Source organism: Ranitomeya imitator, chromosome 2 (genome assembly GCF_032444005.1).
Source record: "Ranitomeya imitator isolate aRanImi1 chromosome 2, aRanImi1.pri, whole genome shotgun sequence".
In the NCBI taxonomy this organism is placed as follows: Eukaryota; Metazoa; Chordata; class Amphibia; order Anura; family Dendrobatidae; genus Ranitomeya; species Ranitomeya imitator.
This window is the reverse complement of record NC_091283.1, coordinates 582180513-582206570: the sequence shown is the minus strand read 5'-3', so window position 1 is coordinate 582206570 and position 26058 is coordinate 582180513. Positions and strand designations below refer to the sequence as shown.

The window sequence follows — 26058 nt, the reverse complement described above, 5'->3', positions numbered from 1 at the left end:
TAGATAAGTTCCTTTCGGGGTCTAGTTTCCAAAATGGGGTCACTTGTGGGGGTTTCTACTGTTAAGCCACATCAGGGGCTCTGCAAACGCAACGTGACGCCCACAGAGCATTCCATCAAAGTCTGCATTTCAAAACGTCACTACTTCACTTCCGAGCCTCGGCATGTGCCCAAACAGTGGTTTACCCCCACTCATGGGGTATCAGCGTACTCAGGAGAAACTGGACAACAACTTTTGGGGTCCAATTTCTTCTGTAACCCTTGGGAAAATAAAAATTTCTGGGCTAAATAATTATTTTTGAGGAAAGAAAACGGATTTATTATTTTCACGGCTCTGCATTATAAACTTCTATGAAGCACTTGGGGGTTCAAAGTGCTCACCACACATCTAGATAAGTTCCTTTGGGGGTCTAGTTTCCAAAATGGGGTCACTTGTGGGGGGTTTCTACTGTTAAGCCACATCAGGGGCTCTGCAAACGCAACGTGACGCCCACAGAGCATTCCATCAAAGTCTGCATTTCAAAACGTCACTACTTCACTTCCGAGCCCCGGCATGTGCCCAAACAGTGATTTACCCCCACATATGGGGTATCAGCGTACTCAGGAGAAACTGGACAACAACTTTTGGGGTCAAATTTCTCCTGTTACCCTTGGGAAAATAAAAAATTGCAGGCTAAAAGATCATTTTTGAGAAAATATTTTTTTTTTTTTTTCATGGCTCTGCGTTATAAACTTCTGTGAAGCATTCGGGAGTTCAAAGTCCTCACCACACATCTAGATTAGTTCCTTTGGGGGTCTAGTTTCCAAAATGGTGTCATTTCTGGGGGATCTCCAATGTTTAGGCACACAGGGGCTCTCCAAACGTGACATGGTGTCCGCTAATGATTGGAGCTAATTTTCCATTTAAAAAGCCAAATGGCGTGCCATCCCTTCCGAGCCCTGCCGTGCGCCCAAACAGTGGTTTACCCCCACATATGGGGTATCAGCGTACTCAGGACAAACTGGACGACAATATTTGGGGTCCAATTTCTCCTATTATCCTTGGCAAAATAGGAAATTCCAGGCTAAAAATCATTTTTGAGGAAAAAAATTATTTTTTATTTTCATGGCTCTGCGTTATAAACTTCTGTGAAGCACCTGGGGGTTTAAAGTGCTCAATATGCATCTAGATAAGTTCCTTGGGGGGTCTAGTTTCCAAAATGGGGTCACTTGTGGGGGAGCTCCAATGTTTAGGCACACAGGGGCTCTCCAAACGCGACATGGTGTCCGCTAACAATTGGAGCTAATTTTCCATTCAAAAAGTCAAATGGCGCGCCTTCCCTTCCGAGCCCTGCCGAGTGCCCAAACAGTGGTTTACCCCCACATATGAGGTATCGTCGTACTCGGGAGAAATTGCCCAACAAATTTTATGATCCATTTTATCCTACTGCCCATGTGAAAATGAAAAAATTGAGGCGAAAACAATTTTTTTGTGAAAAAAAAGTACTTTTTCATTTTTACAGATCAATTTGTGAAGCACCTGAGGGTTTAAAGTGCTCACTAGGCATCTAAATAAGTTCCTTGGGGGGTCTAGTTTCCAAAATGGGGTCACTTGTGGGGGAGCGCCAATGTTTAGGCACACAGGAGCTATCCAAACGCGACATGGTGTCCGCTAACGATGGAAATAATTTTTCATTCAAAAAGTCAAATGGCGCTCCTTCCCTTCCGAGCCTTACCATGTGCCCAAACAGTGGTTTACCCCCACATGTGAGGTATTGGTGTACTTAGGAGAAATTGCCCAACACATTTTAGGATCCATTTTATCCTGTTGCCCATGTGAAAATGAAAAAATTGAGGCTAAAAGAATTTTTTTGTGAAAAAAAAGTACTTTTTCATTTTTACGGATCAATTTGTGAAGCACCTGGGGGTTCAAAGTGCTCACTATGCATCTAGATAAGTTCCTTGGGGCGTCTAGTTTCCAAAATGGGGTCACTTGTGGGGGAGCTCCAATTTTTAGGCACACGGGGGCTCTCCAAACGTGACATGGTGTCCGCTAAAGAGTGGAGCCAATTTTTGATTCAAAAAGTCAAATGGCGCTCCTTCCCTTCCAAGCCCTGCCGTGCGCCCAAACAGTGGTTTACCCCCACATATGAGGTATCCGCGTACTCAGGACAAATTGGACAACAACTTTCGTGGTTCAGTTTCTCCTTTTACCATTGGGAAAATAAAAAAATTGTTGCTAAAAGATAATTTTTGTGACTAAAAAGTTAAATGTTCATTTTTTCCTTCCATGTTGCTTCTGCTACTGTGAAGCACCTGAAGGGTTAATAAACTTCTTGAATGTGGTTTTGAGTACCTTGAGGGGTGCAGTTTTTAGAATGGTGTCACTTTTGGGTATTTTCAGCCATATAGACCCCTCAAACTGACTTCAAATGTGAGGTGGTCCCTAAAAAAAATGGTTTTGTAAATTTCGTTGTAAAAATGACAAATCGCTGGTCAAATTTTAACCCTTATAACTTCCTAACAAAAAAAAATTTTGTTTCCAAAATTGTGCTGATGTAAAGTAAACATGTGGGAAATGTTATTTATTAACTATTTTGTCTCACATATCTCTCTGGTTTAACAGAATAAAAATTCAAAATGTGAAAATTGCGAAATTTTCAAAATTTTCGCCAAATTTCCATTTTTATCACAAATAAACGCAGAATTTATTGACCTAAATTTACCACTAACATGAAGCCCAATATGTCACGAAAAAACAATCTCAGAACCGCTAGGATCCGTTGAAGCGTTCCTGAGTTATTACCTCATAAAGGGACACTGGTCAGAATTGCAAAAAACGGCAAGGTCTTTAAGGTCAAAATAGGCTGGGTCATGAAGGGGTTAAGAATATGGAGTGCTGCCTGTTTTTGTGATCTATCTGGATTGGTAAATAACCATTGGACGGGTTGTTTGGGCTCTGCACCCAAAGATAAGTATAGGATTTGTGCTGTTCCAATTTTTTTCTACTATCTATCTAGTATATATATATATATATATATATGTATACTGTGTATACATACTGTATATATATCTTTTGAAGAATATTTGGTTTAAAAGGATGTGTACAGTTGTGTATTACAATGCGATTTTAACATGAGTTTTACATACAGAGTACTGCTGTATGTAAAAGCTCATGTTAAAATTCCACTGCAATCGGATAGCAATCGCAATGCACTCAAATGTATATCGGAAGCTAGGTGTGTAAATCGAATTGTACTCGCATGACACTCGCATAGCACTCATCCGTTTTTTGCTCCGGAAATCGGACCGTTTTTTTTCTCGCATATGGGTATGAGCCCTTATAAATTAAATCACATTGTTGTTGACCGTTGCTCTGCATTCCCTACATCCCTGAACCTGCCTACACTTGCATTGATAGGTCCTTAATATCTCATAACCAACGACAATGCAGGTATAATAGTGCATATGTAAATGTCATCCCGTTAGTAAATGCAGTTATCTCAATGCCAGTCACTGATTACAATTATTATCAAACAAATACACTGCAACTAGGCCTGTCCCATATAGCATATATTGGCATAAATCATAAAGGAGTGATCTCGCCCAGCTTCGGAGTCGATTACTCCACCCTTAACATTTGTGGAGCATGATCAGATTCAAGAATAAATGGCTCTGATTATTTACCCATGGTCTGCCTGATGCGTTTCTACCTATTGCAAGTCTCATCAGGGGATTTTAGAAAAAAGGATTAACTAGTAAATAGCCAAAAAACTGCTGCATTATCAAAATTTCAGCATAGCTACTAAGACTGCCCCATGTATGGACATTGACAGGAACGGATGGATCTCATGGAGGAACTTACACTTGATGTGCTTTTTCAAGCATGCACGCATGATATACAGCAATGGCTCCCTTCCTGGTGCACAACTTCCAGTCAGTGGACCACATATTGTAATCCAGTCGAGTCCCACTGTGTCATATCCTGAGTGTTGTGCTCCAACTTAATCAACCGGAACTTCTGGTCTGCAGTACGCACAACTAGAACGCAGTGAAATTGTTCTGCATTAATTTAATCACTGCTTGGGCACAATAGAATGAGTAGAGGTGGGCAAACTCCACCTCCTAACAATTTAGAAAGGGCTCTGTAAAGCCTCATTCTCAGGATCCCAACTTTCGGCCACCCAGCAAAAAAGGTTATCCCCTATTCTTTGGATGGAGGATAACTTAACAATGTTACTGATGTACCAAGCTTTTAACATAAAACTAAGTCCTATGTAGGAAAATACCAAAGCAGAAATTTAAGCAAAATAAAATTTTAACGCTCTTTCACACATCCTGATATTTCCGGTATGATAGATATCAGTGTCTGTGTGTGTACTACGTATGGCACCTGTGTGCTGCCCATGTGCCACAAAAATATCACACATACTGGCGCCTGGGAAGCAGCGGTACTGTTAGTGCTGTTACCTGGCCCCTGATGCTGAAGACGGTTTTCATCATTCACTCCTGCTCATGTAGCAATCAGTGCCAGCAGGGGAGTATGTTGAGAGTTGTGTTCAACCGATAACAGCGAGAGCAGGCGATGGCTGATAAGAGTAGTCATCAACCACCCCCTGCGATATAAATAAATTGGAAAAAAAAGTGGGCTTCCCCTGTGTTTTTGATAACCAGCCAGGCAAAATTGACAGCTGCGGGCAGCAACCCTTAGCTTTAGCAAGGCTTGTTATCAACCTGGACCCTTTGAAGCATAAGAAGCATGCAAAACAGCCGTTGTCCACCACAGAACCGACTCCCCAGCCTCCACAATTTTAATCTTGATGTATTGAATAAACAACTTTTTTTTACGGAAATCAGAGTGCCACCCCTTCACTTCTTCTCTCAGATTCCTGATGACACTGCAGGTCTGGGGAGCTGCACCTGTATCCGTGAAGTGAAAGCGCTGCCAGGCTGCTGTGGATCCATCAAGGTACGCACATTGTGTTTAGTGCTGGTATCTCTGTGCTTGTTTTCAATTGACCAATTATCAACAAAAATGGACTCACTATGCCATATTTTTAATTATTAAAATGAAACAAAAAAGCATGGTGTCCTCCCCCTTCCACTTTTAAGTTATTAAATTAAAAAAATACTCCATGGGGATCTCTCTATTCTTGATATCTAGCCTTGATAAAGCTGACAGCTGAGGGGAACCCCTGTCGTGTTTTTTGTTTTGTTTTTATAGCGCAGGTGGCGTCTGATGAATATTCCCATCAGTCGCTGCTTGCTCTTGCTGTTATCAGCTGAATACAGCTATCAACATTGTGCCCTGCTAACGCTGATCGCAGAGTGAGCAGGGGACAGTGATGTGATAGCGGTGATGGTGCTGGGGAACAACGTGAACAGTACCGCTGATTCCCAGGCACTGGTACATTGTCCCCTGCTAACGCTGATCGCAGAGTGAGCAGGGGACAGTAATGTGATAGCGGTGATGGTGCTGGGGAACAACGTGAACAGTACCGCTGATTCCCAGGCACTGGTACATGTCACACTGATGACAGACGGATGTCATCAGTGTGCATACGTGCGCGGAACCTTTTTTTTGGACAGTGCTGCTTTTTAAAAAAATGGACATGTCAGTGTGTTTTGTCCATGGAATCGCACTGACATGCACAGAGCCATTCACTTGAATGGGTCTACCTGTGTAAGTGTCTCAGGTACGTGTGAAAACTGTCACCACATGTACCAGAACGCTGACTGTGAAAGAGCCCTTAGACTGTGTGAGCAGTATGAGTGTTTGATGCTGAACTTTTTTCACTGTCTTACATTGCACTGTCTTAGTTGCATTAAAGTGGATGAGTTTATGCAGAAATCTCATATTCACGGTCTTCTTTTTTTTTTTCTTGCTGTATAAACTGACTTACAGTGCGTGATACAAATCCACATTACTTTCTCTTGCAGGTACGCTGACCTTTATGTGCATGGAGCACCCGCTAGGGCCGTGGGGTACTTGGGCTGGGTCCCACGGTTCTTAAAGGGGTGGTCACGGCAGCAGTTACCTGGTCCGTGGCCCTGGGCGTCCAATAACAGTGAAATGAAAATTAAAGGGGAATAAAGATTATGGGGAGATTGTTTGTGACGCCACCTATAATGTTCAGCAATGGATGGCCGACACTGCAGTTCAGATCCACTGGGGCAGTTGGTGATGCAGCAGAGTTAGTACAGCTCTCCCCGGGTAGAGCTAGGCCCCAGGGCAGATATGGTGCTAAATGTGATGATGGTGGTTGTAGTGCAGGGCAGGTGGCGCAGCAATAATTCAGAGGACACAGCAGGGTGCAGTTTCCACACTTTTCTCACAGTTCTTATGCCATCCCCAGCCAGGTGCTGTGTCCTCCAGGTCTGTGGTCCAGTCAGCTCTCAGATAATTCAGGGTACACTTTGCCAGAACCCCCTTCTTATGTTCCTTCCTGGCCGTCTCACTGTGCTGGCTCCTGCTTCTCCTGCCCTGCGCCTTCACTCACAGTGTCCCAAGCCAGCAGCCTCAGGTCCTGTCAGGTTACTCTTTCTGTTGACCCCTTGATCCTGTACGGCTGCCTTTTCAGTGAATGTGTATGGCTGTGGCTGTGGCACATACAGATGCCACAGCCTCCGGTTAGCTAGCTGAGCCTTGTAGTTCTCCACTAGTCTGGGGCCAGTCCCTATTGTGACCTGGTCCCTCCACCCAACTATGGTCGGAATGGATTTGGGCCCCATGGGTGGATTTCTCACTACCTGTGATCTTAGGACCCCTTCTTTCTCTTCTCTCAGGAGCTTATCTCTATCTTTGTTCTTCCCTCTCTCTGTCCTCTGGTGCTGGGACGAGCTCCTCATTCCGCAAGTCCCCAGCTCCAACTGACTAGCTCACAAACTAACTCCTCCCTCTTGTTTCCATGACAACTCTATTCTCTCCACCCACACCCTCTGCCTAGTTCCCTCCAGGCCTATAGAGGTCTAGTGTTGGATGCTAGTGTGTAGGTACTGGGTAGTGTCCCCTCCTTATCCGAGAGCGGAGTACAACACCTCTGGCTGAGGTGCAATACCTCTGTGGTGACTGGACCCGCAGGGGCACCACATGCAGATTTTCCCCTTAGATTTGCACTAAATGGTGAAAATCCACAGGTAAAATAAAAATACGCGGTTAATGCGTTATTGCTCTGGAAACGCACCATAAACACATGGTTCACAAATGACTATCAATAAAGCTTTGTCAAAAATAAATACCGGAAGTATAAAAAACAAAAGCTGATTTATTTTAAGGATAACATAGGAACAAGAGGCAAATCTGCATTAAATTCAAAGAAAACAAGTAACCTAACTTACAATGTAGTTGCAGAAAATGTACATTAATAGTGCATAGTGGGAAAGTAGCATAAAGCGTACACCAATCAAATTATCACTTATCCAATTGATAGGTAATCAATGTCATGGAGAAATGACCTAAAAGGGTACTCCAATCTGCCAGCAGTGTTTTGCAGAATCTAAACCTATTAATTATGTGACATACATATTAAAACATATGTAAGTGCAGCACCATGCTATAGCGCAACTTTTAGCATGTGAGGTAGGTGAACGAACATGGGCTCAGTCTCTTGGTCACTCTATCCAGGCAATGAGTAATGTGCATGGGTCTCTCCTCTTGCTGCGCCCGCTGTCCTTTTTCTGCAATTTCCATTGGTAATGGTAATAGAGATGCACATACATTGCCCCTGTCCATTCCATCTTTTTGCCTTGTTGCAGCCGCCTCGATAATTAATGACTTTCTCTGAGTAATCAAAATTGACATAAACTCTGTCAAGCCTTATGCTGCACACACCCAACCTTGTGAAATCCTAAGACAAGACTTAAAATGATTAAGGTGAGCCATTCCCATCTCATTTAAATGTTTAAAGGATGATCCTGGAGGGGGGTTGATGTTTGCGATATAAGACCAATATACTGAGGCAAGAACCAGTCAGTTGATCAGTTCACCATCTGAACACAATCATGGGAGGAAGCTCGTCAAGTAAGTATCTATTTGTATAGCTCGTTTCTTTATTGGGCATACCGTAGTGACAATCCATTTATGAACAGTTAAACCTTAAGGCACACTGGATTACCTGAAGAAATATAAATGTTCAGGCATCTTGGAAGACAAAGATTGCAGAAACTCTGATTTATATGCAACTTCAGTTAACTCCCTTATACTGAGGCTGCTGCATGCATTTGCTATGGACTATAGAAATGTTTGTTTTATTTGCATGATATAATATTATTGCGGATTCTACAGATGGAGTCTACGGATGTAGTCTTCCTTGAGGATCTACACAGTGGGCTGGTACCCTTCAGTAGATGTAGACACTAACTACAATGCTATAATATTGCTGTATCTAAACTCCCAGTCTGCTAATTTAATTTAATAGCCCCAGGTAACCTCATTCAGGGCTTACAGAAAATGCCTCGTCAAGGCGCTAATCTGCCAATAATTATGGGGCAAGGATAAGACTAGATATGGTCAGTAGAAAGCAGAATATTTTTTATCTAAAAATAAAATAAATAAGAATCAATGTCCCCACGTTGGTTGTGAATGACCAATCATTAAGGTAAACTGGGGGTGAACTGGGGGAACTGGGGCTCTGCAAGCAATTCGACAGAGCAGGCTCCCTGCTGGGAACTGAGACACTAAATTTGCTAAATGGCTCCCATTGGAAACCCACCAAACCAAACTTAGTATAAGCCGCTGGTGGGCATGATTTTAATTGCGATAATTTAATCTTAAATGAGTGTTCATCCCAAAATCCTCAGTCTTTTTGGTAAGCGGAGCCAGGTAATCCAGATCATCAAAAATCACCAGTTCACCCGGCTTTTTTACATACATTTTTACACTGTTGGCTTCTGCCCTTGACCCTCGACAAGCCCTTCACTTGCTGATTTCCATTGTTTGCTATGAAATCAATGAATGAAAAGAAAATCCAAGCAAGAGCCGTCAGTTTACTCATTTAAAAGTAGGGTCTTGGTATCAATGTCATTTTGTGGCATTTAAAGAGCCAAGTCAAAAAATAGCAGTGGATATGGATGTGTCATTGCATAGAACTACAACATAGTACTGCCCTTTGTATAGAAGATTGGTGAACATTACAATTTAGTTTAACATAGACCATATAGTTGTAGTATATTTCTCTGTCCTGTACTTAAAAGTTATTTTGCTCGGTTAAATTTTCAGAAAAAGGACAAACCTCTAATAAAATGACATTCATCCTAGTAATGCTGCTAAGCAGGTCTAATTATTAATGTAACTTTATATTGTTATTGGTAATGCATGTTGGTCACTAAAGGTACCTTCACATTAAGCGACGCTGCAGCGATACCGACAACGATCCGGATCGCTGCAGCGTCGCTGTTTGGTCGCTGGAGAGCTGTCACACAGACCGCTCTCCAGCGACCAACGATGTCGGTAACCAGGGTAAACATCGGGTAACTAAGCGCAGGGCCACGCTTAGTAACCCGATGTTTACCCTGGTTACCATCCTAAAAGTAAAAAAAAACAAACAGTACATACTTACCTACAGCCGTCTGTCCTCCAGCGCTGTGCTCTGCTCTCCTCCTGTACTGTCTGTGAGCACAGCGGCCGGAAAGCAGAGCGGTGACGTCACCGCTCTGCTTTCCGGCTGACCGACGCTCACAGCCAGTACAGGAGGAGTGCAGAGCACAGCGCTGGAGGACAGACGGCTGTAGGTAAGTATGTAGCGTTTGTTTTTTTTAACTTTTAGGATGGTAACCAGGGTAAACATCGGGTTACTAAGCGCAGCCCTGCGCTTAGTTACCCGATGTTTACCCTGGTTACCAGTGAAGACATCGCTGGATCGGTGTCACACACGCCGATCCAGCGATGTCAGCAGGAGTCCAGCGACGAAATAAAGTTCTGGACTTTATTCAGCGACCAACGATCTCCCAGCAGGGGCCTGATCGTTGGTCGCTGTCACACATAACGATTTCATTAACGATATCGTTGCTACGTCACAAAAAGCAACGATATCGTTAACAATATCGTTATGTGTGAAGGTACCTTTACTGTAGAAAAATATTCTCATTTACAGACCCTGATGTATGCGTGCACTACGCACTGCGAGGTTTCTCCGGGGGGTGGGCGCATGATTGCAAATAAGCAATTTGCATAAATGCAGTCACTTGCCAACTAGACGTGTGCGGCTTTGCTCAGTGCAAGTCTAGTCTACTTGCGGTCACATGGGCGCAGATTTGTAACCTAAGACAAGCCAATCCCCTTAAGAGATGGTAGGATGATTGATACTGTCCTGGTTATTTATGATTGTACATTCTTCCATTCCTATATTCTACACCCAAACAAAGGTATTAGTATAAACATTCAGGCTCACTTACCTGATTTCATCCAAAGATGTACTGTATGTATAATTAGTAGAGGGAGAAAATCTGTAAAGTCTTCAATCTGACTTTTAATTTTTATTTTTATTCTGTGATTGTGCATAAGTGGAGGTGAGGAATGTGATAAAAGAATAAAGAAGGAATGTCCCATAGAATAGCATTAGACACAGAAAATTTGCAGGTAAAAAAAGCATGCGTATTTAGTGAGTATACACAATGTACCACATCAGAAATGCATGTAATCGGCACCTAAGTATGTCAATAAAAGTTAATAAAAACAACTTGTGCAAAGATAGAGTAAGATGATAGATATCGGTGAGATATATGATTAGCGCCTTTGATGTGTAGCTTACTGTATATGTATTAAGCAAATTAAATAAAACTAAATGGGTGCCCCCCTATTTCTGATAACCAGCAAAGTTAAAGCAGACAGCTGTGAGCTGATATTATCATGTTGGGTAGGTCCATGGATATTGGGCCCTTCCTACCCTAAACATGCAGCTAACTTCAACCGGGAGCACCATTTCCCCGATTGCCAGTGTAGCAAGGCAATTGGGAGGAGCGAAGCACCAGAATTGGCACATGTCATGTGATGCTCCTTCTCTGGAGCGGTTGCGGTCTGGTATTTTTAGGATGGGAAGGAACAAATAACAAGGTCATCTTCCCAATCTGATGATATCGGCTCACAGCTGTCTGCTTTACCTTTGATTATCAAAAATGAAGGGTGAGAGGGGTTCCCCAAAGTTTGCACTTCCATTCATTAGCTTAATCCATGTACAGTAAACAACACACGGAAGACACTAATAATACCTTTGCACATTATTTAACGCTTGACACATAAATGGACAAAACGCGCACAAGTAACCTAATTTACATAACATAATAAAAGAAAGTTGCCCTAAATAGTGGTGGGTTGATATATCTAGAGACCTCAGGAGTGTATACATCCAAGAATCATAGAATCTGAAGGGAACTCCAGGGTCATCATGTCCAACCCCCTGCTCAAGGCTGGATTCACTAAACCATCCCAGACAGATGTCTGTCCAGCCTCTGTTTGAAGACTTCCATTGAAGAGAACTCACCACCTCTCATGGCAGCCTATTCCACTCATTGATCACCCTCCCCATCAAAAAGTTTTTTCTAACTGATGCTGATCCATCTACAATGTGACAGCCCTTCAGATATTTGTAGACAGCTATTAAGTCTCCTCTCAGTCTTCTCTTTTGCAAGCTAAACCCCTAACTGTTCCTCATAAGACATTCTTTGCAGACTGTTCACCGTTCTGGTCTCTCTTGTCTGACTTTGCTAAAGTTGGTTCATGCCTTCTTCTAAAATGTGGTGCCCAGAACTGGACACAATATTCCAGATGAAGTCTGATCAAAGAGGAGTAGAGGGGAGATAATTATTTCACGTAATTTTGACTGTATGCTTCTGTTAAATACGTAGCGTCACAAACTGGATAAATGCCCATCGTGGGCACGTAGCATTGCTATCTCACTGTCTCTTCCTTGCTCCTACCAAAAGAGGTGGCATAAGCATTTCTACATCCTCAGGTAGTATAAACCTAGGTTTATTATCTCACAGAACTCAGCAATTTTCACTTCTCACGTCTGTCATCTACATAACATACACAGGAAGAAAATCCTATAGAAAAGAACACTAAGATAAAATTGCAAAGTATAAAGACTTAATAGGGATTCGCCAAAAAGGTGACACCACAGCAACCAACAGGTATTCAGTACGAAAACCAGTGTAAAAAGGTGTAGGCCTATTGGTCAGCACAAAAAGTGCAAATGTATTGTGCAAATATTCATATCAATATGTATCTAACACATGGGATGTAAATCTGAACAGTGTACATACACTAAGCACGATATACACTCACATAACTGTTGACAAGCAGCATCAAAGTGAGTAAAGAGCAAGACCAATGAGGAAAAATAACATGGACTATCAAATGGATTACCTGAGGGACCGTGATGCCACCCACCCCAATGCGCGTTTCGGCGTAGTGCCTTCTTCTAGGGATAGGATAGGATTTTCTATCTTTGTGTACTGAACTGGTGAATTATATCCTAGCACCCTTGAGTTCTTAATTGAGGTGTTCTTATGGTATGGTGTATATGATAACATACACAGGGAAGTTTTTCCTCAGACATTGTGTTCCTCCATTGTCTCATGTACCAGCCTCACTAACTGCCACTGCATTCACTTTGCAAACATGGCTGACAGGCACATTATACAGTGATTGGTTTTATACCTCAGATGTGATGTCTGCAGCTTCTCATAGTTGTGGTATGATGTGGTAACTCTGAGGAATGTATGACAGGAAGAGCAGTACAAGGACAGGCATTTTACTCTGCTCAAGATGGAATAGCAGGGAGGACACATATTAGATACTAGTGGAGGAGTATCCTGTGACCAGGGGCATGTTATATTGACGATGGACCAGTATAGAGAATATACTGTTCTCATTATTCCTCATGTCTAGCATCCTGCATACAGGTTATTGGTCACCGTACATGTATATAGCCTACATGCTGTATGGTGATTTATGACTTTCTTGTATCAGACCACCATGTTATCAGTGCTGTATAATTTGTTCCCTTTCTCTGCATGTTGAGACCAGGAATCTGTAGGAGACTATATGGATCTTCAGTCTGATTATTATCCACATCCTTTAAAAGCTGGTAACATCAGAGACCCCATAGTGTCCGGTGACATGTATAAATGTATACATATGACACTGCCTACTGACTCATTCACCAGAACAATCCCATAAATGGAATAAGGATTTGTAATGAAACCATATTCACAATGTTAACCTTTTGGTGTATAACCACGGTTATATATTAGACTATGTATTATGTGTACTGGAGGGCCATAGCTCAGAGTTATTGATCCAAGTTCTCAGTTACCCATACCTCCCAACTTTTGAAGAAGGGAAAGAGGGACAAAGTTTGCATCACGCCGCAGCAAATTTTAGGACACACCCGGTTCACCACTTGTCACACCCATATCCACGCCCCAACCACACCCATAGCACTGCTGATCACACTGTTTCATAAACAATAGTTATAAACAGAAAAAAATAAATTAATTTACAAGTAATGAATTAAGGTATTAATGCAAACTTGGTAATATTTCTTTTAAATTAGAAAGCTGCACAATTCATAAAAGATCCACTCTATTAGATAAAATATCTTTAACAATATTGTGCTTTTGGTTAATGGGAGGAATTAGAGAATAGTTGACTTATTGTTCTGCATATCTGCTGAAATCATGAGAAGCATTAGGCTATGTGCACACGTTGCAGATTTCCTGCAGAACTGCAGCTTTTTTTTTCCGCGCAGAAACGCTGCAGTTCCGCAAGTGATTTACAGTACAATGTAAATCAATGGCAAAAAAAAATGCTGTGCTAACGGTGCAGAAAAATCTGCATAGAAAACGCAGCAGATTTTAAAAAAGGACCATGTCAATTCTTTGTGCAGATCTGCTGCATTTCTGCACCTCTTCTATTTTCAAAATCTGCAGGGGTAAAAAAAAAAAGGAAGAAATCCGCACAAAAATCTGCAACGTGTGCACAGAGCAAAAAAGCGCGCAGATTCTGACCTGCGTTTTCTGCCAAGAAATTCAGAATCTGCACAGAAAATTCCACAGTCAAATCTGCAACGTGTGCACATAGCCTGACCCTCACCTCTCCCAACAGTGAGGTTAAATTAAGCAGAATGCTCAGCAACGGCAGAACAGGCAGGTAGTTAACTACTTGCATGTGAATTCTTAGCCCATTAAGAAAAAAAAATACAAAGGTCCTGGATGGATAACCCCAAATAACCATGATCACCTTTGCAATAGATGATAGGAGAGATAGGATAGATAGGTTAGAAAGATGATAGGATAGAAAGATAGATAGAAGCGAGAATAGCATTACCAGTGTCCCCGCGCTCTCCTGCTTCCACTGCCGCTCATTAAGCTCATGAATATTCACCTAACAACCAGGAAGCAGCAGAGTGAGAGTCGGGACACTGGTAAGATCAATGCAGCTATTCTATCTATCTAATAGGTATACCTAATAGGAATATACTCACCCTCGGAAGCGCCCTGCTTCCTTCCGACAGCCTTCCTTCCTAAGAATCAGCGCTTGAAGGACCTTCGGTGACGTCACGGCTTCTGATTGGTCGCGCGAGCGGTCACATGGGCGGCCGCGCGGCCAATCACAAGCCGCGACGTCACCGCGACATCACCGCCAGGTCCTGGAAGGCTGATTCTAAGGAAGGAAGACTGCCGGTTAGTACCAGGGCGCGTCAGAGGTAAGTATTGCGATATTTTTTATTTTAATTCTTTATTTTACACTTTAATCTGAATTCCGATACCAATTCCCGATATCTTAAACATATCGGGAATCGGTATCGGAATTCCGATTCCAGATTCAAAAGATCGCCGACTTCATGGCCGACCCCACACTGCGGTCGGGTCGGGTTTCATGAAACCCGACTTTGCCAAAAGTCGGCGACTTTTGAAAAATCTCGACCCGTTTCGCTCAACCCTAGTTGCCGGCGTCACAGCGTTAGTGATGACCGATCATCTTTTAGAAAAAAAAAATCGTACTGAGTAGTTTAATAGGTAGGGAGGTAGCGTCTTCTTTGCATAAAAAAATCTGCTATCGCCGGATAATCTCTAGTGCATTAGGGGAGCGCACGTCACACTGTTAGTGGCGTTCGCTTTTCTTTTGTAAAAAGAATAACTAGTTGCGTTGTCTAATTTTTAGCGCGTTCATTAGGGGAGCATACGTCACACTGTTAGTGTCGTTCGTTTTTTCTTTTGTAAAAAGAATAATTAGTTGCGTCGTCTAATTTTTAGCGAATGAATTAGGGGAGCGTACGTCACACTGTTAGTGGCATTCACTTTTCTTTTGTAAAAAGAATAATTAGTTGCGTCGTCTCATTTTTAGCGAATGCATTAGGGGAGCGTACGTCACACTGTTAGTGGCGTTCGCTTTTTTTTGTAAAAAGAATAGTTGCGTCGTGTAATTTTTAGCGCGTTCATTAGGGGAGCGTACGTCACACTGTTAGTGGCATTCACTTTTCTTTTAAAAAAAAGAATAATTAGTTGCGTCGTCTCATTTTTAGCGAGTGCATTAGGGGAGCGTACGTCACACTGCTAGTGGCGTTCACTTTTCTTTTGTAAAAAGAATAATTAGTTGCGTCGTCTAATTTTTAGCGAGTGCATTTGGGGAGCGTACGTCACACTGTTAGTGGCATTCACTTTTCTTTTGTAAAAAGAATAGTTGCGTCGTGTAATTTTTAGTGCGTTCATTAGGGGAGCGTACGTCACACTGTTAGTGGCGTTCACTTTTCTTTTAAAAAAAAAGAATAATTAGTTGCGTCGTCTCATTTTTAGCGAGTGCATTAGGGGAGCGTACGTCACACTGTTAGTGGCGTTCGCTTTTCTTTTGTCAAAAGAATAATTAGTTGCGTTGTCTCATTTTTAGCGAGTGCATTAGGGGAGCGTACGTCACACTGTTAGTGGCGTTCGCTTTTCTTTTGTAAAAGGAATAATTAGTTGCGTCGTCTACTTTTTAGCGAGTGCATTAGGGGAGCGTACATCACACTGTTAGTGGCGTTCACTTTTCTTTTGTAAAAAGAATAATTAGTTGCGTCGCCTAATTTTTAGCACATTCATTAGGGGAGCGTACGTCACACTGTTAGTGGCGTTCGTTTTTTCTTTTGCAAAAAAAGATTTAGTTGCGTGGGGTAAATTTATACTTTTTTTTTAACAAACTTATTTTTTTACATCTGATATTTCTTTTCATCTTTTTTTCTGGTTTCTTCTACATTTTTTCTCACTACTTGTTTTTTCTCTCTGATTGGTTATAATAAAAAGTACCCTATGCACAAGCCCCACACAATACACGTGTAAAAGCACCACTTACACACACATCCCCAGGGTTTGGGAAAAAAAATGGCCCATTCGTCAACAAGGCGCTATTTACCAGGAGGCTTACGCCATCCTTGCGTCCGACACGGATACAGCCAGTGAGGAAGATCCCACATTCCTCTATTCCTCCTCCTCCTCATCCTCATCCTCCTCCTCATCTGGTGAGGAAGGACCCCCAACAAGGTGCCGTAGGACCCAGGCAACTCCTGCAGCAATCGATCCTGTATGGATTGCACCCCCTGAAAATTTTCAGCCCGTCATTCCGGATTTCAGCAGCAGCTCAGGAATCCAGTTTGACACCACTGGCCTCACTGAAATTGACTTCTTCAAATTCTTTTTCAGTGATGAAATAATAAATTTTATGGTGGCCCAGACGAACCTGTATGCTCAACAATTTTTCACCCAAAATCCCACGTCATCACACCCCAGATGGACCCCCGTAAATGCAGCAGAGATGATGACATTTTGGGGAATTGTGCTGCATATGGGCATAATCAAAAAGGCAAAGCTTCGGCAATACTGGAGTACTGACAATCTCTACAGTACACCGGTATTCCGCATGGCCATGAAAAGGACTCGATTTGAAGGAATCCAAAAATTTTTGCATTTTAGTGATAATGCACAGTATCCTCCTTGAGACGATCCAAACTTTGATCATCTATATAAAATTCGGCCAGTGGTTGAACACTTCAGCAAAAAATTTTCTGAGGCGTACATACCCCAGAGGGACATCGCTATTGATGAATCTCTTGTTCACTTCAAAGGGAGACTAAAATTCCGACAATACCTGCCCAGTAAGAGGTCCAGGTACGGAATAAAGCTGTACAAACTGTGCGAGAGCACCTCAGGGTACACCCACAGATTTAGGGTCTACGAGGGGAAGGACACCCAGATTAACCCCCCTGAATGCCCTCCCATCCTTGTGTTGAGTGGGAAAATTGTGTGGAAATTGCTGCACCCACTGCTGGATAGGGGTTATCACCTCTACATTGACAACTTTTACACCAGCATCCCACTCTTCAAGGCCCTCTCTGCCAGAGGTACAGGTGCATGTGGCACCTTGCAAAAAAAATCAGCGAGGCCTCCCTAAGCCGCTAATTGGGCAAATGCTGAGAAAAAGGGAAAGCAGAGCCCAATGCAGCGACAACATGCTGGTGGTCAAGTATAAGGACAAAAGGGATGTCCTTATCCTGACCACCATACACCGTGACAACAGCACCCTTGTCACTGTTCGTGGGACCACAACACAAGTCCCAAAGCCAGATTGTATCCTGGATTACAATCGGTACATGGGGGGTGTGGATCTCTCAGATCAGGTCCTCCAACCATACAGTGCCATGCAAAAAGCCAAAGTATGGTACAAAAAATTGGCCGTGCACATTGTACAGATGGCAGTGTACAATGCTTTTGTGCTGTTCCGATCTACAGGCAATAAGGGGGGAACCTCCCTTCAGTTTCAGGAGGTAGTCATCAAGGCCCTAATGTTTGGCACTCAGAGAGGTGAGGGTCCCAGTACTTCTGAATCTGATAATGCCCGTATTGTCCCAGGTCAACATTTCCCAGGACAGGTTCCCCAAACAGCGAGGACAGGACGATCACAAAAACGGTGCAGAGTATGTTCCAAGAGGGGAATCCGAAAGGACACAATTTACCATTGTAAAACCTGCCCTGAGAAACCTGGCCTTTACATTAAGGATTGCTTCAAAGCATACCACACGTCCACAAATTAATAAAATTAGTTTATACCCTGTTGACACAACACACTTTTATTTTCTGATGTACCCCGCACATCTTGCACATACCGCCACATTATAAATTCATACACCAGTAAAACCAAAAGAATTATAATCAATACTATAAAACTATGCCTCTAGATAAATTCCTTCAGGGGTGTAGTTTTCAAAATGGGGTCACTTGTGGAGGATTTCCACTGTTTAGGTACATCAGAGGCTCTGCAAATGCAACATGACGCCCGCAGACCATTCCATCAAAGTCTGCAATCCATAACGTCACTTATTCCATTCCGAGCCCCGACGTGTGCCCAAACAGTGTTTTTTCCCCACATATGGGGTATCGGCGTACTCGTGAAAAATTGCACATCTTTTTCTATTTTCTCCTATAACCCTTGGGAAAAAAAAATCGTAGCTAAAAGATCATTTTTGTGAAAAAATGTGTTTTATTTTTTTCACGACTCAACGTTATAATTTTTGGTGAGGCACTTGAAGGTTCATGGTGCTCACTTTATAGCTAAATAAATTCCTTGGGAGGTCCAGTTTCCAAAATGGGGTCACTTGTGGGAGATTTCCACTGTTGGGGCACATCAGGGGCTCTGCAAATGCAACATGATGCCCGCAGACCATTCCATCAAAGTCTGCAATCCAAAACGTCACTTATTCCATTCCGAGCCCCGACATGTGCCCAAACAGTGGTTTTTCCCCACATATGGGATATCGGCGTACTCGTGAAAAATTGCACAACATCTTTTTCTATCTATTTTCTCCTATAACCCTTGGGAAAATAAAAAAATCATAGCTGAAAGATCATTTTTGTAGAAAAAATGTGTTTTATTTTATAATTTTTGGTGAGGCACTTGGAGGTTCACGGTGCTCACCACATAGCTACATAAGTTCCTTGAAGGGTCTAGTTTCCAAAATGGGGTCACTTGTGATGGTTTTCCACTGTTTAGGTACATCAGGGGCTCTCCAAACACGACATGGTGTCCGATCTCAATTCCAGGCAATTTTGGTTTGAAAAAGTTAAATGGCGCTCCTTCCCTTCTGAGCCCTGCCATGCGCCCAAACAGTGGTTTTTCCCCCACATATGGGGTATCAGTGTATTCAGGAGAAATTGCACAACAACTTTAGTGGTCCATTTTCTCCATTTACACTTGTGAAGATAAAAAAATTGTTGCTAAAAATCATTTTGGGGGAAAAAATGTGATTTTTTATTTTTACGCCTCTACTTTCTAAACTTCTGTGAAGCACATGGGGGTTCAAAGTGCTCACAACATAGCTAGATAAGTTCCTTGAAGGGTCTAGTTTCTAAAATGGGGTCACTTGTGGCGGTTTTCCACTGTTTAGGTACATCAGAGGCATCCTAAACACAGCATGGCGTCCGATCTCAATTCCAGCCAATTTTGGTTTGAAAAAGTCAAATGGCGCTCCTTCCCTTCCGAGCCCTGCCATGCGCCCAAACAGTGGTTCCCCCCCCCCCATATGGGGTAGCAGTGTATTCAGGAGAAATTGCACAACAACTTCAGTGGTTTATTTTCTCCTTTTACACTTGTGAAGATAAAAAAATTGTTGCTAAAAGATCATTTTGGGGGAAAAAATGTGATTTTTTATTTTCACGCCTCTACGTTCTAAACTTCTGTGAAGCACATGGGGGTTCAAAGTGCTCACCACACATCTAGATATGTTCCTTGAAGGGTCTAGTTTCCAAAATGGGGTCACTTGTGGCGATTTGCCACTGTTTAGGCACATCGGGGGCTCTCCAAATGCGACATGGCGTTCAATCTCAATTCCATCCAATTTTGGTTTGAAAAAGTCAAACGGCGCTCCTTCCCTTCTGAGCCCTGCCGTGTGCCCAAACAGTGGTTTTCCCCCACATATGGGGTATCAGTGTATTCAGGAGAAATTGCACAACAACTTTTGTGGTCCATTTTCTCCTTTTACACTTGTGAAGATAAAAAAATTGTTGCTAAAAATCATTTTTGGGGAAAAAATGTAATTTTTTATTTTTACGCCTCTACTTTCTAAACTTCTGTGAAGCACATGTGGGTTCAAAGTGCTTAAAACATAGCTAGATAAGTTCCTTGAAGGGTCTAGTTTCTAAAATGGGGTCACTTGTGGCGGTTTTCCACTGTTTAGGTACATCAGGGGCATCCTAAACACAGCATGGCGTCCGATCTCAATTCCAGCCAATTTTGGTTTGAAAAAGTCAAATGGCGCTCCTTCCCTTCCGAGCCCTGCCATGCGCCCAAACAGTGGTTTCCCCCCCCCCATATGGGGTATCAGTGTATTCAGGAGAAATTGCACAACAACTTCAGTGGTTTATTTTCTCCTTTTACACTTGTGAAGATAAAAAAATTGTTGCTAAAAGATCATTTTGGGGGAAAAAATGTGATTTTTTATTTTCATGCCTCTACGTTCTAAACTTCTGTGAAGCACATGGGGGTTCAAAGTGCTCACCACACATCTAGATATGTTCCTTGAAGGGTCTAGTTTCCAAAATGGGGTCACTTGTGGCGGTTTGCCACTGTTTAGGCACATCGGGGGCTCTCCAAATGCGACATGGCGTTCAATCTCAATTCCATCCAATTTTGGTTTGAAAAAGTCAAACGGCGCTCCTTCCCTTCTGAGCCCTGCCGTGTGCCCAAACAGTGGTTTTCCCCCACATATGGGGTATCAATGTATTCAGGAGAAATTGCACAACAACTTTAGTTGTCCATTTTCTCCTTTTACCCTTGTCAAAATAAAAAAAATTGTTGCTAAAAGATCATTATGTGAAAAAGTTAAATGTTAATTTTTTCCTTCCACAATCCGTTAATTCCTGTGAAGCACCTGAAGGGTTAACAAACTTCTCGAATGTGGTTTTGAGTACCTCGAGGGGTGTAGTTTTTAGAATGGTGTCACTTTTGGGCATTTTAAATCATATAAACCCCTCAAAGTGACTTCAAATGTGATGTGGTCCCTAAAAAAATGGTTTTGTAAAGTTTGTTGAAAAAATGAGAATTCACTGTTTAACTTTTAACCCTTATAACTCCCTAACAAAAAAAAAATTTGGTTCCAAAATTGTGCTGATGTAAAGTAGACATGTGGTAAATGTTATTTATTAACTAACTTGTGTGATATGAGTCTCTGATGCAAGGGTATAAAAATTCAAAATTCAAATTGTAAAATGTTCAAAATTTTCACCAAATTTCCGTTTTTTTCACAAATAAATGCAAGTAATATCAAAGAAATTTTGCCACTATCATAAAATACAATATGTCACGAGAAAACAGTGTCAGAATCACCAGGATCCGTTGAAGCGTTTCAGAGTTATTACCTCATAAAATGACAATGGTCAGAATTGTAAAAAATGGCCCTGTCACTTAGGTGAAAACAGGCTTCGGGGTGAAGGGGTTAAAAATAACAGTATTATTATTAAAAATGTTTAGAATTGAGAGTCCTGAGTGGTTGATACCTTTTAATGGCTAACTGAAAGATGGTAACAAATTGCAAGGTTTCGAGACTACTCAGGTCCCTTCATCAGGCATAGACTTTCCAGTATTATTATTATAATGCTCCTTAGTAGAGTTGAGCGACCTTGACCTTTTTAGAGTCGAGCCGGGTTTCGCGAAACCCGACTATCTCGAAAGTCGGGTCGAGTGAAATCGGCCGATTATGACGTAAAGTCGGGATCGACCGAAACACGAAACCCAATGCAAGTCAATGGGGCAGCATAGTCGGCAGTGAGTGGGGGCCAGGAAAACACCTAGAGTGCCCATTTTAATGTCAAAACCATCCATTCTTCTTAATGAAGCTTGTCAAGCATAATTTACCTTATAATAATTGGAAGGCATTTGAAATTGGGGGTCATTTGGCTAAAGTTGTGGTGGGTAGGGCTGGTTCAAGTAATTAGTGGGCCCAGGAAATCTGGACCACGTCACGGCAGTGGAGCAGGGAGAGGTAAGTATTTCAACTTTGCAAGTGCTGTGAACCTGAGCAAGCAGGGGGGGCCCACTCGTTGGCATTGGCACTGGCACAGGGCCCCTCAAAGTACAGCGGTGTGTTTGCACGGCGGGGGCGCCTCCCACCGGCAGCAACACTTTTGCATACCATGAGAGGCCCTGTGCCAGTGACGTCGCCAACTAGTATTCCTCCCCCCACCTGATGAAGGAACCTGCACTTTCATCTGCACCTTCCTGTTTGTCCCCGTGTAAGGTGGTATGGTATGCGGGAAGGGGGACCTGACTTTCAGCAGGGTCACAATCTTGCAGTGTAGCGTGCACGGGAAATGTTGCGTTATGGGTCAATGTACCAGCAGACTCATCTATCACTGGCTGGGCAATGGGCAGGATGAGGAGGAAACACAGATATAGGCCCAAAGAATAAAGTGGGCTAAATGCAGTTCAAAATTGGTAACACAGGACTAATCAGGGGGCATTGCAGTGGAGGACAACTGGAATGAGAGGCTGACACAGAGAGTAGGCCCAAATCAGTAAGTAGTCGAAATGCAGTTCAAAATTGGCAACAGTAGTAAACAGGCGGCACAGCTTTGTTCAGTGGAGGAGAACAGCAAGGAGTGGCAGACACCGATAGTAGGCCCCAACCCAACTAGTAGGCCAAATGCAGTCTAACATTAACAACTACTTAACGAGCGCCTGAAAACGGAATTTCAGGACAGGAAACCAGGAGAACAGCAAGGAGCGGCAGACACCGATAGTAGGCCCCAAACCAACTAGTACGCCAAATGCAGTTGTTCCGTTTAACCACAATTTAATGAGAGCCTGAAGATAGAAGTTCAGGAAAGGCAACCTGGAGAACACCTTGGAGTGGAACACACCATCTCTCTACACCCCATACCCAATTTGTAGGTCTAATGCAGCGTAGTTTCCAACAACTACTAAACGAGAGCATGATGATCGAAGCATTGGCGAGGAAACCTGGGGAACACCTTGGAGTGGAACACACCATCTCTCTACACCCCATACCCAATTTGTAGGCCTAATGCAGCGTAGTTTCCAACAACTACTAAACGAGAGCATGATGATCGAAGCATTGGCGAGGAAACCTGGGGAACACCTTGGAGTGGAACACACCATCTCTCTACAGTGGAACACACCATCTCTCTACACCCCATACCCAATTTGTAGGCCTAATGCAGCGTAGTTTCCAACAACTACTAAACGAGAGCCGGAAGATCGAAGCTCAGGAAAGGCAACCTGGAGAACACCTTGGAGTGGAACACACCATCTCTCTACACCCCATACCCAATTTGTAGGCCCAATGCAGCGTAGTTTCCAACAACTACTAAACGAGAGCCGGAAGATCGAAGCAATGGAGAGGAAACCTGGGGAACACCTTGGAGTGTAACACACCATCTCTCTACACCCCATACCCAATTTGTAGGCCTAATGCAGCGTAGTTTCCAACAACTACTAAACGAGAGCCGGAAGATCGAAGCAATGGAGAGGAAACCTGAGGAACACCTTGGAGTGTAACACACCATCTCTCTACACCCCATACCCAATTTGTAGGCCTAATGCAGCGTAGTTTCCAACAACTACTAAACGAGAGCTGGAAGATCGAAGCAATGGAGAGGAAACCTGGGGAACACCTTGGAGTGTAACACACCATCTCTCTACACCCCATACCCAATTTGTAGGCCTAATGCAGCGTAGTTTCCAACAACTACTAAACGAGAGCATGAAGATCGAAGCAATGGAGAGGAAACCTGGGGAACACCTTGGAGTGGAACACACCATCTCTCTACACCCCATACCCAATTTGTAGGCCCAATGCAGCGTAGTTTCCAACAACTACTAAACGAGAGCCGGAAGATCGAAGCAATGGAGAGGAAACCTGGGGAACACCTTGGAGTGTAACACACCATCTCTCTACACCCCATACCCAATTTGTAGGCCTAATGCAGCGTAGTTTCCAACAACTACTAAACGAGAGCCGGAAGATCGAAGCAATGGAGAGGAAACCTGAGGAACACCTTGGAGTGTAACACACCATCTCTCTACACCCCATACCCAATTTGTAGGCCTAATGCAGCGTAGTTTCCAACAACTACTAAACGAGAGCTGGAAGATCGAAGCAATGGAGAGGAAACCTGGGGAACACCTTGGAGTGTAACACACCATCTCTCTACACCCCATACCCAATTTGTAGGCCTAATGCAGCGTAGTTTCCAACAACTACTAAACGAGAGCATGAAGATCGAAGCAATGGAGAGGAAACCTGGGGAACACCTTGGAGTGGAACACACCATCTCTCTACACCCCATACCCAATTTGTAGGCCTAATGCAGCGTAGTTTCCAACAACTACTAAACGAGAGCATGATGATCGAAGCATTGGCGAGGAAACCTGGGGAACACCTTGGAGTGGAACACACCATCTCTCTACAGTGGAACACACCATCTCTCTACACCCCATGCCCAATTTGTAGGCCTAATGCAGCGTAGTTTCCAACAACTACTAAACGAGAGCCGGAAGATCGAAGCTCAGGAAAGGCAACCTGGGGAACACCTTGGAGTGGAACACACCATCTCTCTACACCCCATACCCAATTTGTAGGCCTAATGCAGCGTAGTTTCCAACAACTACTAAACGAGAGCCGGAAGATCGAAGCAATGGAGAGGAAACCTGGGGAACACCTTGGAGTGTAACACACCATCTCTCTACACCCCATACCCAATTTGTAGGCCTAATGCAGCGTAGTTTCCAACAACTACTAAACGAGAGCCGGAAGATCGAAGCAATGGAGAGGAAACCTGGGGAACACCTTGGAGTGTAACACACCATCTCTCTACACCCCATACCCAATTTGTAGGCCTAATGCAGCGTAGTTTCCAACAACTACTAAACGAGAGCATGAAGATCGAAGCAATGGAGAGGAAACCTGGGGAACACCTTGGAGTGGAACACACCATCTCTCTACACCCCATACCCATTTTGTAGGCCTAATGCAGCGTAGTTTCCAACAACTACTAAACGAGAGCATGATGATCGAAGCATTGGCGAGGAAACCTGGGGAACACCTTGGAGTGGAACACACCATCTCTCTACAGTGGAACACACCATCTCTCTACACCCCATACCCAATTTGTAGGCCTAATGCAGCGTAGTTTCCAACAACTACTAAACGAGAGCCGGAAGATCGAAGCTCAGGAAAGGCAACCTGGGGAACACCTTGGAGTGGAACACACCATCTCTCTACACCCCATACCCAATTTGTAGGCCCAATGCAGCGTAGTTTCCAACAACTACTAAACGAGAGCCGGAAGATCGAAGCTCAGGAAAGGCAACCTGGAGAACACCTTGGAGTGTAACAAACCCTCTCTCTACACCATGGAAGGGCTGATTCTTAGGAAGGAAGGCTGTCGGAAAGAAGCAGGGCGCGTCCGAGGGTGATTATATTCTTATTAGGTATATACTCACCCTCGGACGCGCCCTGCTTCTTTATTTGTAATGAATGTTTATTTGCAATGTGGTTTTGACTTACTCTATTTTTTTGGTAAATAATGATTTTATTATCTTCATTGTTTTGCATCTTCTTGGCAATAATATAAAGAAGACGCGACAGGACAACACTCGGTGGATGCCATATCTGTGTTTAAAATTGAAAAAACCTTTCAGTTAACTACTTGCAGGAGAAAGTTATTGTAGCTGGTGGCCATTTTTAGTACTGTACCAGATTTTTGTTGTATGTGTTTGTTTTTAATGTTAAAATGTCTGCATTTGATATCTCTCCAGTATTTTCTTTTTTATAAGCAAAATACTTATTTTTATATTTTCTGATGTTGGTTCCAGGGGTACACGGGCAGCAGTGGTGTGGTCAGTGGAGGCCTAGTGGAAGGAGTGACCGCAGACAGGCATCGAAGGCCTAAAATAATAACACATGGCTGTAGGCAATTTTAAATTGGTTCCGGGGGTACACGGGCAGCAGTGGTGTGGTCAGTGGAGGCCTAGTGGAAGGAGTGACCGCAGACAGGCATCGAAGGCCTAAAATAATAACACATGGCTGTAGGCAAT

At 43.1% G+C, this 26058-nt stretch overlaps 1 protein-coding gene across 3 annotated transcripts in view; it reads left to right on the top strand.

The window, feature by feature from the left end:
• Positions 1–7887: 7887 nt before the first annotated feature.
• LOC138665079 (protein-glutamine gamma-glutamyltransferase E-like) overlaps positions 7888–26058 on the top strand; it is a 159635-nt gene continuing 141464 nt past the window's right edge. The window contains exon 1 of one of the 3 annotated variants that reach the window (XM_069752249.1): positions 7888–7998. In XM_069752249.1, coding sequence (XP_069608350.1) covers positions 7980–7998 — 19 coding nt within the window. In that variant the 5' untranslated portion in view covers positions 7888–7979. The remainder of the gene's footprint in view (positions 7999–26058) is intronic. The other 2 variants (XM_069752248.1, XM_069752247.1) reach the window with 2 other exon arrangements.